Source organism: Gadus chalcogrammus, chromosome 19 (assembly GCF_026213295.1).
Source record: "Gadus chalcogrammus isolate NIFS_2021 chromosome 19, NIFS_Gcha_1.0, whole genome shotgun sequence".
NCBI classification, from domain to species: domain Eukaryota; kingdom Metazoa; phylum Chordata; class Actinopteri; order Gadiformes; family Gadidae; genus Gadus; species Gadus chalcogrammus.
In genome coordinates, this window is record NC_079430.1 from 13,282,192 (window position 1) to 13,295,837 (window position 13,646).

Here is a 13,646-nt window from a genome sequence, read left to right on the forward strand (position 1 = left end):
CTATTCATTCACCATGCAGGGCGACACCCAGCTCGTCGGGAGCAGTTAGGGGTAGAGGCGTCTTGCTCAGGAACACCTCGACACTCAGCTAGGAGGAGCCGGGGTTTGAATTAGCAACCTTCCGTTACCAGCAAACCCGCTCTACCTCCTGAGACACATGCCGCCCCTCTATTATTTTTACAATATTATTACAATGTTATGCTGCGTTTTATTATCCATCTGTCTCGGAGGTCCGAGGACGTTGCCTAGAGACACGCACAAACACGCCCCTTCCATCTCGGTTGAACTCAGTGGTGACCGAGCAAAATTCCGAGACAGAATTCAAGATGGCTGCGCCCAGTGTGACTTGAAGTATGAACTGTTTTCATTGTGCTTGGACCACTTTGGTGGTTTAAATGGCAATTTCAATCACTCGTATTACTGCAATACCTTACTGCGTCCGTATCTCTGCCTATGGCCTATACTCTACTTATTTTGGAGCGCCTGGTCCTCTGCCAATGCTACCGCGACAACAGCTTTCCGGGTGGCGTCCATGTTTTCCTCCAAAGGCCGACGAGCGAAATAATAAAACGCTTGAAGTGTGGGCGTGGCGTCAGATCCGAGATCCGAGTCGGTTCGCAGAGAATACTCAAGCTCAGCATTATTATATGTATACTCAACCTCCCCCAACACAAATCAGAGGTGACTTTTCAGGAGCAATCTAACCATCTATAAAACTAAAATAAGGCGCTAGAACACATTGATATATCCAATGGCCAAACTATGATAATAAAAGACATGCACACACACACAAAACAGAGTTACTTACAGAAGTGGTCTGTCAAGTTTAGGTCTCTCCATTTTGTCAGACCTTCAAAGAAGTATGTGTCTACCTCCTGTAAATGGGGAACATTTGTTATTATAAGTCATGTAAATACGGCGCAATTAGGAAATATTCAAGGGCAGTTATTATATGAATGAGCAGAACTCTCGCTATACGCATTATGTTAATGAATTAAGTTAATGCTTCCATACTTCATCATAGGTTCCCGTCCGGTCGATTCGATGGATGACATCGATGTTGACATTTGCAAGTCTTTCTGCGAAAGTGAGAAACTGCAAAAAAAAACATTGTTTCAATAATCATGTTCACAACAATCAGGGGATGGGGATGGACAGTGGACGATATCATATCCCTATGATATAACACTGTTGTTAAACAACAACCTCGACTGACAGGTGACCGTTGCCTGATAGACAACATTCAGTCAGATGAAGAACCTAAATATTGCATATGAAGATATTTCATATACTATCAATTCAAAACATGAAGTATTCACAATTAAAACAACCAGCAGTGTTGTATACGCAAACAAAACGAGGCAATGCTGTTATCGAGATGAGAGTAGCATACAGTAGAGAAACAGCTGGTTAAAAACAGACATTGCTGAATATAAGTCACCGATTAAATACAGTTGAATCTGTTATAGGGCAGCAAAAGGGTTCATGTTTTAAAGCAGAAGTTAAAGTTGAAGACCAGAGATCCACCAGGCTTACAGTAGAAACATGCCCTGTTCTGCTCTCTACTCACCCTGTAGGTATTCTCCGATTTGTGATAACTCGATTTGGACTTAAGTTTCATGTTTGCAGTATTCCTAGAAGTCCGTAGAACGAAATTAATCAAGTAAAAGGAAGGTTTATGGGCTAATGTGTTCAGAACTGTTTACACGCATGTAGCTGCCGGGGCGCCGCCATGTTGAATGGTGCATCATGGGAGCTCCTCCGTGTCCACGTGCTCACGGGAGGGCAGGGGAAACCACGCCCACACAGTGACGTCAGTCAACAAGTTACTTTATTTATTAGTAAAGTAATCAAATTAAAATGTGTGATTGTTTGACATTACTACTAATACTACGAGATAGATAGATATAAATTTACAAAAACTGTTCAAATTCTACACATTTATCCTAGGTTTGTACATTTTTATTAAAATGTGTCGACTAAATAGGAGTTTTTAATAAACGGATGAGTTCAGTCAACGCGGTTGTGTTAACGCGGTGTGTGTGTGTGTGTGTGTGTGTGTGTGTGTGTGTGTGTGTGTGTGTGTGTGTGTGTGTGTGTGTGTGTGTGTGTGTGTGTGTGTGTGTGTGGTTGTGTGCGTGTGCGTGTGAGAACCGTTCTTGTCGGCACTCTTGACTTGGCAAGCACGCATGTACCTGGATGGAATGTGGACACACACACACGCACACGCACACACACACCACAACAACACACACACACACACACACACACACACACACACACACACACACACACAGTACACACATTGAGCTTCTGTCTGTCCCCCCCCCCCCCCCCCCCCCCCCCCCCCCCCCCCCCCCCCCTCTCTCTCAACTCTCTCTCCCTCTCTCCTCTCTCTCTCTCTCTCTCTCTCTCTCTCTCTCTCTCTCTCTCTCTCCTACTCAAGGATAAAACTTTGTGCGATCAAAGTTGAAACCAGAAGATGCGACTTCCTTCTGTTTCTTCCGCTCCTCACCTCCACAAGCTGCCTGAACGCCTTAATATCTCACTGGAATAATATTCATATAGAAATTAATATCAAGTGTCAGCATCCTTCTCAGACTGACTTTAAACCGGGTCCCGGTCAGAGCTGAGGCACCATGCCAGGTGATCTCCCAGCGGTCGGCTCCTTCGTGGCCGCGGACTACGTGGTGTTCGCCCTCATGCTGCTGGTGTCGGCCGCGGTGGGGGTCTATTACGCCTGGGTGGACCGGAGCCAGGGGAGCACCGGGGATTTCCTGATGGGGGGCCGCAGCCTCACCGCCGTGCCCGTGTCCCTGTCGCTCACGGCCGGCTTCATGTCCGCCATCACGGTGCTGGCCAGCCCGGCCGAGGTAAGAGAACGCTAGTCCTACTGAGTCCACTGAAGATCAATTGGCCTTCAGGTTTCGGGTATGGCCGGTTTTAAATATTCATAATAAGGAAAACTAAATTTTAGGTATCAAAGGATATGATGTGTGATGAGGTATAATGTGAAATGTTGTATGACAATGAGTAGGCTGAGTATTATTAGTAATATCACTATATCATATTAAGAATGTACTATTACTATATCATTATTCATAATAATGCTATTAATTATTACATACATTATTATCTATAACAAATTTTAACAGGCTTTAAAAAGTTTGAGATCTAGAGTATCTCTGTGATCCAGTCCTTCATAGCACCATAAGGTGTTCATTCATCAGGTGTAAAGTCTGAGTTTCAGTAACTCACCTCAGTGATTCAACCTTTCATAGTGCCCTCATGTGTTCATGTCAGGTGTAAAGTTTGAGTTTCTAGAGTATCTCTCCTCAGTGATTAAGCCCTTCATAGTGCCCTCATGTGTTCATGTCAGGTGTAAAGTTTGAGTTTCTAGAGTAACTCCTCAGTGATTCAGCCCTTCATAGTGCCCTCATGTGTTCATGTCAGGTGTAAAGTTTGAGTTTCTAGAGCAATTCCTCAGTTATTCAGTCCTTCATAGGGTCCTCATGTGTTCATTCATCAGGCGTAAAGTCTGAGTTTCAGTAACTCCTCTGTGATTCAGCCTTTCATAGTGTCCTCATGTGTTCATGTCAGGTTTAAAGTTTGAGTTTCTAGAGCAACTCCTCAGTGATTCAGTCCTTCATAGTGCCCTCATGTTTTCATTAATCAGGTGTAGAGTTTGAGTTTCAGTATCTCACCTCAGCGATTCAGCCCTTCATAGGGCCATCATGTGTTCATGTCAGGTGTAAAGTTTGAGTTTCTAGAATAACTCCTCAGTGATTCAGCCCTTCATAGTGCCATCATGTGTTCATTCATCAGGTGTAAAGTTTGAGTTTCAGTAACTCCTCTGTGATTCAGCCCTTCATAGTGTCCTCATGCGTTCATGTCAGGTTTAAAGTTTGAGTTTCTAGAGCAACTCCTCAGTGATTCAGTCCTTCATAGTGCCATCATGTGTTCATTCATCAGGTGTAAAGTTTGAGTTTCAGTAACTCTCCTCAGTGATTCAGCCCTTCATAGCGCCCTCATGTGTTCACGTCAGTTGTAGTTTCAGTAACTCAGTGATTCAGCCCTTCATAGCGCCCTCATGTGTTCACGTCAGTTGTAGTTTCAGTAACTCAGTGATTCAGCCCTTCATAGCGCCCTCATGTGTTCATGCCAGGTGTACCGGTACGGAGCCGTCTTCGGTCTGGTGGGTCTCTCCTACATCTTCACTGTCGTGGTGACCTCTGAGATCTTCCTGCCGGTCTTCTACAGGCTGGCCATCACCAGCACCTACGAGGTGAGGGGCCGCAGGGTGTCCGGGTTCGATCCCCAATGCCTGCCTTCTGTCCTGCAGGCATCCTAGCCCCCAGTGTTGTGGACACCATCCCCCATCCCTGCTCCTCAATGACATGCTACACGTCACAATGACTGAAGAACACGGACTGAGACGTGTGTTTAAGTCGTGTGGTACACACACACACACACATACACACATACACAAAATCACACACACACACACACACACACACACACACACACACACACACACACACACACACACACACACACACACACACACACACACACACACATACATTGGGTTACGTGGAGTCATTGTGGTTTCCTGCGTTCGCAGGATACACAAAAAAGTGTATTTTGATGATGTTTAGTCATTTCCGTTCTTTATGGGGTACTTTGAACTTATTGAAGTTCTCAGTTGATTCAGGTTAATGGTTTATTCTTATTTTATTATTATAGACTATTTCAGTGTGATGAATAGTTTTATATTATTGTGATATATTCTATTCTATATATTTCCTATAGTTTTCTCTATAATCTACTCATAGTTCTACTATAATTCCAGTCTGGTTTATTCCGTTCTATTCTCCTGGTCTGAGTGAGATTGTTATGTGTCACAAGAGTGAGATTGTTGTGTCACAGAATTTTTCCAAAGATGGTTTTATAGCCCGGTCGAACAAGAAAAAGAAAGTACTCACTTATTGAATGTTAGTTTTACATTTAAATGAAGGCCCTTTAGCAATTAGTCTAGGTGAACCCTGAACAAGTGAGCCTTGAGTCAGTGTATTCGCCATTGAGCGAATGAATAGCTGAATTTCGATAGAAGGGTTTGCTAAGCTACGAGTGACATTGAAGCGTGCGTGGACCGCGTCCCAGAGGGACAAAGGTTTGTTCATTGTTCAGTAGAACCTCTGTCCTCAAACTGATACTTAATGAACTCATGTTGAAACGTGGTAAGGACTTCTGACCCAGAAACCAAATGAAAAGCGTTTGATACAAGACAACAGTGTTTCATTTGTTTTGGATACAGACCGGATGACTCAATAAATTTGTAAATTCATTCATTAATCAATTATATCATTCCATGTCCCTTTCATGTTCTCAGTCCATCCATATAACAATCTATTGGAACATCCGTGGGTTTGACTCTTTGACACATCAAGACACCCTCACCCTGTCACACTAACCCATTCACTCACTCTGCCTAATGCCTTGTCGGCCTGCAGTACCTGGAGCTGCGCTTCAACAGAGCCACCAGGCTGATGGGCACCGTCCTCTTCATCGTTCAGACCGTGAGTCAGCACCTTCACATGACCACAACACATCCTACCCCGGATTAGCTACCTTGGAGGGTTAGAGGGTCTGTCCATATATGGTCTGTCTCTGTCACAGGTGCTTTACACCGGGATCGTCATCTACGCCCCGGCTCTGGCTCTGAACCAAGGTGGGTGCACATATGAGAGCACTCCAACCTGCATGGTGGTTTTACCTGTCGGAACTAAACACTCTCTCTCTCTCTCTCTCTCTCTCTCTCTCTCTCTCTCTCTCTCTCTCTCTCTCTCTCTCTCTCTCTCTCTCTCTCTCTCTCTCTCTCTCTCTCTCTCTCTCTCTCTCTCTCAGTGACCGGCATGGACCTATGGGGAGCTGTCGTCTCCACAGGGATTGTCTGCACATTCTACTGCACCTTGGTACCAAATCATCTAATATCGGCTTATATCTCTAGATATATAGTAGTATATATATATTGTATACATCATGCATATATATATGGATGAATACAATACTTACAAGAAGTGACCTAAGAAAGCTGTTGCCTGTAAGCATGTGTTGTCATTAGGGGAGAGGCTTGGTTCTTCTTAGCCATAGGCTCCGTCTCTTTATGGCTCAGCTAAGCTCAGCCTGGAGGTTTGGCTGGGCTGTGGTTCAGACGTGGTTTGCTCCTGTAATGATGATACCTGTGGGTGGGTTTGCAGGGCGGCCTGAAGGCGGTGGTGTGGACAGACGTGTTCCAGGTAAGAACCACAAGGTGCTGACCATAATCCAGATTAAGGTTAGATGAGTTGGCATTCCCACACAGAACTCAGGTAATGAAGGGGTCGCTCAATGGGACCTAGCCACTGACCTGACTAAAAATAGCACAAAGGCCAACCAGTACACTGTGATGGCGGGAGCGTTCCAGGAAGAGACTGGGAGGGTACTATGTTTAGCCGCAATGATCCCCCACCAAATCTATGAAAGGGGAATACTGAACAACTTCAAGGTTTAGTCTACCCTGTTCACCTCATGAGGGGCAGAACAGAACTTAAACATCCACTTAGCACCACTCAAGGGATAGCACTGTGGTTCATCCTCATAACTTAACTAATCACAATGAACCCAGTGAATAAGTACCACAGTGCAGATGAAAAGAAAGGGAACAAGCAATGGGGACATTTAAATATGGACGAAGTGATAATAAAAGCATCTGATGAAGATAATGTGTAATATCTATAATTTGTCTGCATATTTTTCTGTCCTGTAGGTGGGGGTGATGCTGGCAGGCTTCATGGCCGTCATCATCAGGTCCGTGCTTCTCCAGGGAGGGATCGGCCCAATCATCCAACACTCACAGCAGGGAGGCAGGCTCAACCTCTGGGAGTGAGTGTGCTGCTTCCTTAGCCACGAGCTAATCACCAGCGTGGCTGATGATTGTGGACCAATGAATGGTCGGGAATGTACAATGTAAAAATGTAATAACATGTTGCACAATTTAAGGAACAGATTAACTGTTTAAATGAGATGCTATTGAAACACACATTGAGGTTATTCCGTGTAGACATAGAGCATGGGGAAATGATTTCAGTTAAAATGATGTACACTGAGGCAAAGCGAAGGCAAGAGTTGAACAAATGAGAAATCTCCAGCCGACTTCAGTTGGCCCGTGTTTCTCCTCCCTCTTATTCCTCCTCCCTCTCTCCATCTCCGTCCCTGAAGCTTCGACATGAACCCCCTGAGGAGGCACACCTTCTGGACCCTGACCGTCGGGGGCACCTTTGTGTGGGTCAGCGTGTACGGTATCAACCAGGCCCAGGTCCAGAGGTACCTCTCCTGCAAGACCATCGCCCACGCCAGAATGTAAGTCCTGTCGGAGTAGCACGGCTGAGAACAAGAGACAGACAGGGAGGGCTTTATGACGTCCAAAAAGATCAAGGAGCCCCCTTTGTTCGTCCTCCTGGATTACTTATACTGACTTATATGTTAAGGTTAACAAGTTTCAGTCTGTCAAACACTGCCTGCTATATGGACATATTCCAGTCACATACCGTAGTGTTATTGTTAATTGTTTGAATGCATAACTAACAGTCTGAGTAGAAGTGTGTGTGTTTATGTGTGTGTGTCTGTGAGTTTGTGTGCGTGTAACTGAGTCTTACATTTCTGAATGTGATAATAATACGGGCCCGTGTGTCCCTGCCAGGGCTCTGTACCTGAACCTGATTGGCCTGTGGGTGGTGCTGGTGTGTTCTGTGATCTCGGGTCTGTGTCTCTACTCCGTCTATAAGAGCTGTGACCCCTGGACCACGGGCCAAGTGACCGCGCTCGACCAGGTACGGTGCAGGGGAACACCTTCCCTCACGCAGCCTTCAGCTGCAGTATGGGCCTGGAGCGCAGGCTCCAGACCACAGCCGCTTAGCTCATGGTGAGGTTAGGGATGGGTAGGGTTAGGTTAGATATTGATCGATTATGGTTAGTTTAGGGATTCATGGGTAGATAGGGAAAAGGTTTGATAAGGTGGTGGTTAAGCTAGGGTTCAATAAGGGTTAGATAAGGTTGTGGTTAGGCTAGGGTCAATAGGGTAAGGGTTTGATAAGGTTATGGGTAGGTTAGTGGGCGATAGGGTATGAGTTTGATAAAGTAATGGTTAGGGGGAAGCCACTTGGCATTGTCGTGGCAATTTCTCTATCTGATTTTGCGTCTAAAGCAGATGAGATATTTACATGCAAAAAGCATACAATACTTGCCGGCATTTGCTGGTCATATATATTTCTTATAAAAGTACGATCAAAGATTCATCACAACATGCATCAACAAACAACAAAACAGGCATACAATACAATAATCTGAGGCCTCAGATGGGAGTTCGCCCTGCATCTCACTTCATTCTCTAAAGGTTCGCAAGGTCGAAGTCCACCGAGTGGCTAAAGTCAGGAGTTCTTATACACTTAGATTGGGTTCTTGAGGGCAGCTGTCCCCCAATTAACCAAAAGCCTTTGGTAACCAGATGGTAATCTATTGATTAAAGTTCCTCATGATGTCATAAATAAGGGGTCGCTGCCGTGCCATGTAACCCTTTGTTTCCTGACGCTCCCCAGGGGGGTCAAGGAACAGGCCCAAGCCAACAGGAGATAACACGGGAACAGAGTGAGAACAGATAACATAACCAACCACACAGGTTTATTTTTTAGACGACCCTGAAGGAGATCAGGATGGCAAGAACATACACGGAATAGTAAACAAAACCTAAGTTCATAAAGAAAAACGCAACATCATGTAGATTTTCCATCACAGCCTGGTGTCTCAGTTCTGGGATTGATGGGGCTCAGTTTAAGGGATTAATTTAGGGTTAGGTTATGGATGATTACTTTTACGTTAGATAGAGTAAGGTATGGCAGGGTTAAGGTTAGATCTTGGGTGGTTAGTGTTGTGTACACTGGGCCGTTCGTACGCCATGGATGCTGCTTGTGACCCGGTGCCCGTGTGATCCTCCCCAGCTGATGCCCTACCTGGTGATGGACATCCTCAGGAGCTACCCCGGCGTCCCAGGGCTGTTCGTGGCGGCGGCGTACAGCGGCTCGCTCAGGTTCTCTCACAACAAAGTACCCAGACAGGACGAGTCGATCGAACTGTCGTACATTTACATTCAGGACATTTAGCAGCCGCTTCTATCCAAAGTGACTTGCAATAAGTTAATTTGTCAGAAGAAAGACAATATATTGCTTTCGGTGTCGGTACAGTAAGGATGTTTATAGAACCAACTGCCAAACACTAACAATCGCTAGGTTAACCGATTCCTCGTATATAACAAAGATAGATAGGATAAGATGCTACACAATGTTAAGTACATTTTTTGAACTCTTTCAAGTTACATGCTATCCATTCACATGGTTGTCTTCATAACCCTGATCCATTCTTGTGGAGGTGGTAGAATGATGTCCAAGAGCCTTTGTGCAGAAAGTAAGGTCTAGTGTTCATGATGGATCTCTAGAAACGCTGAAGTTCATGTTTCACCAGAGGAGACGCTGTTTCCCCAGTTGGTATGTTGGTGATCGGTCGCTCTTTAACGTGAGCATGATGTCCCCTGTTGCAGCACAGTCTCGTCCAGCATCAACGCCTTGACCGCGGTCACTGTAGAAGACCTGATCAGACCTCACATCGATCTGTCAGAGAAGCACCTGTCGTGGGCATCCAAAGGCCTTAGTAAGTAACATCTGCCCTTCAAAAAAATAAATAAAAAATATGACTAGAAAAAAGATTGTTTCATCAGCATAGATGACTAGAAAAAAGGTAGTTTCATCAGCATCAGCGGAGTGGCATGTGGCTCAGGAGAGCGGGTTGGCGTGTGACTGGAAGGTTGCTAGTTCGATCCCCGGCTCCTCCTAGCTGATGAGGTGTCCCTGAGCAAAGCACTTCACCATAACTGCTCCCTTGCATGGTTGATTCAAGGGATTGGTTGCCGTCGGTGTGTGAATGGGTGAATGTTCGGCAACACTGTAAAGCGCTTTGAGTGGCCACTGGTTAGAAAGACCTGTATAAATGCAGTCCATGACATTCATTTTAACAAAGTATGACATGGACAATTAACATGAACCTAACTGAAAAAAGTGATGTGAAACCAGGAGTAAGCGCTGCAGTGACCGTTCCCCCTTACTCTGCTCTTTCAGGTCTTCTGTACGGGGCTCTGTGCATCGCCATGGCGGCCATCGCTTCCCTCATGGGGGGGGTGCTACAGGTACATCAGAACTACACTAACATGTTACAAGAAAAGGGGCGAGAAAGTGTATCTGAATTCACTTGGTGAGGCTCTGTGTGCAGCAGCGTCAGTTACTAAGAGTGTTTACAGAGCAGGTGTGTGCTCTGTGCTCCACTGACAGGCCGCCATCACCATCTTCGGCATCATCGGCGGACCTTTGCTCGGTCTCTTCACGCTGGGCATCCTGTTCCCTTTTGCTAATTCCAAAGTAAGTCATCATTAAACTGTGGATAGCTTTTATTCTGCTGTACCAGTATGAGAGGCGGTATGCTTATAAAAGTATATAAAACAATATACTTTTATTCTGAAAATCCATCATTTGTTTCCCCCCCCCCGCTTCCAGGGGGCCGTGTTGGGGCTGCTCTCGGGCCTGGTGGTCGCCCTGTGGGTGGGGATCGGAGCCCAGATATACCCTCCCCCCGCTGCGATGAGCAGGCCGCTGGACCTCAGCACGGCTGGATGTAACTTCTCCACGGGCTTCTCCAACTGGAGCAGCACGGCCCTGCCCCCTCCACACAGCCCCTTCACCAGAGAGAGAACCTTCAGCCCAGAGAGCACCACCCTGCTGCCTCCACATGGCACCGTCACCCCAGGCTCACCAGAGAGCAGCGTCTTCAGGTCATACCATTAGGATAACATATATACTGTAGCACAACACTTGGTAAGCCTATAGAAGCAATGGGCTTGACTCCAAAATAGACTAGTGTAGAATAGTGTCTCTTGAAAAGCTGATGTAGTTGACACTTTCTTCCGTGTTCAGCCATAGAACATTTGCAGAACGTCTGCTATGTGGCCACTAGGGGGCGCTGAGAGACAACTGAAAGTATAAACGATGCATGCAAAATTCTACTTCTAAGAAAACTGAATGAAGTATCAGAATTGTTCAGCAAAATATCTCCCCATTCAGTTTTGACTTCGTTGCCATAGTATCATTTTACCACCGTATGTGAGGCTGATTCGTCCTTTCAAACCTTTTTATTGCAACCCGATTTTGTGTTAATGGGCCCTAACAACGCTCAAACCTTAAAATAAGGGCACTTTATTTGAAACATGTCCTGTTTTTCTTATTCCTCCTCTGAACCAGCAGGCCTGTGCTGGCGGACAGCTGGTACTCTGTGTCCTACATGTACTTCAGCCCAATAGGAACCCTCACAGCCCTGACAGTGGGCGTGGTCGTCAGTCTACTATCAGGTACAAGACACCCCTCCTCAGAACTCGAAGCAGCCTAATAAAAAGACTACATTGTGCTGTTTTTATTCAGATTTGCAGTAGATTAAATTAACAATAGAAATGGTTTACATTGCCACTGAATTTGTTTGACAATTGTTCATGACTTGCATTTCTATACTGAAACAGGAGGGTGGAAGGTGAACGTTGATTCTCGGCTGACGCTGATGAAAGAAGACACAACGTGCTATCACATCTTCAGATTCTTCAAGGAGAAGGTAACCCTCCACCACAGACCTCTGGGAGCCATGACACCATGTCTATGGGGATTTCAGAACTGCATCTGACCTCTGATCTCTCTGACCGTGTTCTCTCTTTCCAAAGGTTGCTGGCCGAACGAGAAACTTTGACCTCACAAAGAACGAAGCGAGGAAGATGGGAAACACTAACTTGGCTTTTTCTGACGTCGAGCTGGACTTGACCAAAGGACATGTTACGACCTGATGTTATAGGACAGTAACATCACATCGAAAGGATAGTTCTGATAATGTGTGTAAAAAATCATTAAGTTAATAGAATAAATATCGTTGAGCAAATTACAAAATAATTATTTATTGCACCACGGGACACCAAACATTTAAATATCATTACATAGCGACAGGCATCGAAGGACCAATCTGTGTCTATGTATTTACAATTGTATCTACAATGAAACAATGTACATCCTGTAGGCCTTCGATCAAGTTCAAAATAATAATAGTGTTGGCATCAGCATTTGCACTGAACGAAAATACGAATTACAAGGAATTGTAATTATAATTACAGTATGGCTGTGATGTTATTGTGGAATTGTAACCCACAGTGAATGTGGAATGGATTCATAATGTCTATGCTGCAGCAAGAGTGACCAGGGGGACATGTTGTGTATGAGAGCATCTTCACCCATGGTTGAAGATGTAATCTTTCCCTGACCTATCAATTATCATTTGGGGTAACACTAAAGGCATATGGTGTTTGGAAAACAAACGGTAAGTGTTGAACGTTGAGATAAGTCCCTTAGTATAACTTGTACTAAATATAATGGGAACGCACTTTATAAGAACGCAAGCCAATTGTCCATCACTTTTTATGCTCGTCATAGTAACGGTGTTTCATGGTGCGGTATTTCCTTAAGAAGTAGAGCGCCTCAAGCTCCTTGATGACGAAGTCTCCCCTCTTCACCAGGGTCCTGATCTTCTCGGGGTCCGTCTCGTCCTTGTTCTTCATGAAGGCGTGCTTCAGGCGCTCCTTGAAATAAGTCGCTCCTTTGGGGTAGTCGCGTCCGAGATACAACAACTGGAAGAGAGGAAGAAACAGACGCATGGAGATGGTTTCAGGGAATGAAGTTCTGTTGTGTATCATCACATGTGTCATGTGTGAGAGAGAGAGAGAAAGAGAAAGAGAGAGAGAGAGGGGAAGAGGCCGACACATGGTTTACAATTACAATTAGGGCATTTAGCAGACGCTTTTATCCAAAGCGACTTACATCTGTTAATACACACATTGACACACCGACGGCAGAGTCAACCATGCAAGGCGACAGCCAGCTCGTCAGGAGCAGTTAGGGTTAAGTGTCTTGCTCAGGGACACATCAACGCATCGAAGTTCTGTTGTCATCACATGTGTCTCAGTGGTGTAGACACCTGTTAACTTACGTGCTTGTAGAGCGCAATCACCTCCGACCGGAGGGGGTTGGCCATGTTAGGGAGGGGAGGTTCACACCGCTGAGAACACAACAAAGGTCAATACATACTAATACATAACAACAGATCGGATAACGGATTTAACCGGTTATGCATACAAGGTCAACGAAACGGAGGAACGCCAACGTTATACTATCCACTGTACACATACAGTATGTACATACATTCCCCAGGGGGTCACACTGGTGTGTTTAGCTCGGTGGGACATTAGCTAATGACGCACGTGTCTGAAAACATTTCAGTCAAATATTATAATTACTTTGTCTCTTTTTATGGGGACTTCACAGCATGCATCGCCGTTAGAAAAAAATAAACCCGGTAATCCTGTTATATCCCTCGTCCTCCTGTTTAGAACCTGAAGCTAACATGTATTCTACGAGGAGGTTGTTTACCGTTTCCGCGGGGCGTGGCCCCGGCTGACGTAGGCCACTTGCACGGTTGCC

At 45.3% G+C, this 13,646-nt stretch overlaps 3 protein-coding genes across 5 annotated transcripts in view; 1 reads left to right on the plus strand and 2 right to left on the minus strand.

Moving 5' to 3' along the window:
* Window positions 1-1,724, minus strand: part of utp20 (UTP20 small subunit processome component) — a 34,654-nt gene extending 32,930 nt beyond the window's left edge. For both annotated transcript variants that reach the window (XM_056578400.1, XM_056578399.1), the window contains exons 1-3: window positions 1,571-1,724; window positions 1,015-1,095; window positions 809-875 (exon numbers count right to left, since the gene is read on the minus strand). In XM_056578400.1, coding sequence (XP_056434375.1) covers window positions 809-875; window positions 1,015-1,095; window positions 1,571-1,621 — 199 coding nt within the window. In that variant the 5' untranslated portion in view covers window positions 1,622-1,724. The remainder of the gene's footprint in view (window positions 1-808; window positions 876-1,014; window positions 1,096-1,570) is intronic.
* Window positions 1,725-2,494: 770 nt separating this feature from the next.
* slc5a8 (solute carrier family 5 member 8) lies at window positions 2,495-12,280 on the plus strand. Its single transcript, XM_056578430.1, has 17 exons — window positions 2,495-2,873; window positions 4,166-4,285; window positions 5,514-5,579; window positions 5,680-5,731; window positions 5,908-5,975; window positions 6,261-6,299; window positions 6,809-6,924; window positions 7,261-7,401; window positions 7,742-7,871; window positions 9,036-9,124; window positions 9,632-9,741; window positions 10,206-10,273; window positions 10,416-10,502; window positions 10,638-10,912; window positions 11,382-11,485; window positions 11,651-11,739; window positions 11,846-12,280. Exons 1-17 carry the CDS (start codon window positions 2,640-2,642, stop codon window positions 11,963-11,965), a joined length of 1,908 nt encoding a protein of 635 aa, XP_056434405.1. The 5' UTR covers window positions 2,495-2,639; the 3' UTR covers window positions 11,966-12,280.
* On the minus strand, window positions 11,515-13,639 carry lyrm5a (LYR motif containing 5a). Of its 2 annotated transcripts, none has more exons than XM_056578432.1 (3): window positions 13,596-13,639; window positions 13,156-13,224; window positions 11,515-12,796 (listed from the first exon to the last, which is right to left on the minus strand). In XM_056578432.1, exons 2-3 carry the CDS (start codon window positions 13,198-13,200, stop codon window positions 12,581-12,583), a joined length of 261 nt encoding a protein of 86 aa, XP_056434407.1. In that variant the 5' UTR covers window positions 13,201-13,224; window positions 13,596-13,639; the 3' UTR covers window positions 11,515-12,580. The 2 variants fall into 2 exon arrangements, with proteins under 2 accessions (XP_056434407.1, XP_056434406.1); XM_056578431.1 differs by lacking the exon at window positions 13,596-13,639 and adding an exon at window positions 13,463-13,589 and having other exon boundaries at window positions 11,518-12,796.
* Between the last annotated feature and the right edge of the window lie 7 nt (window positions 13,640-13,646).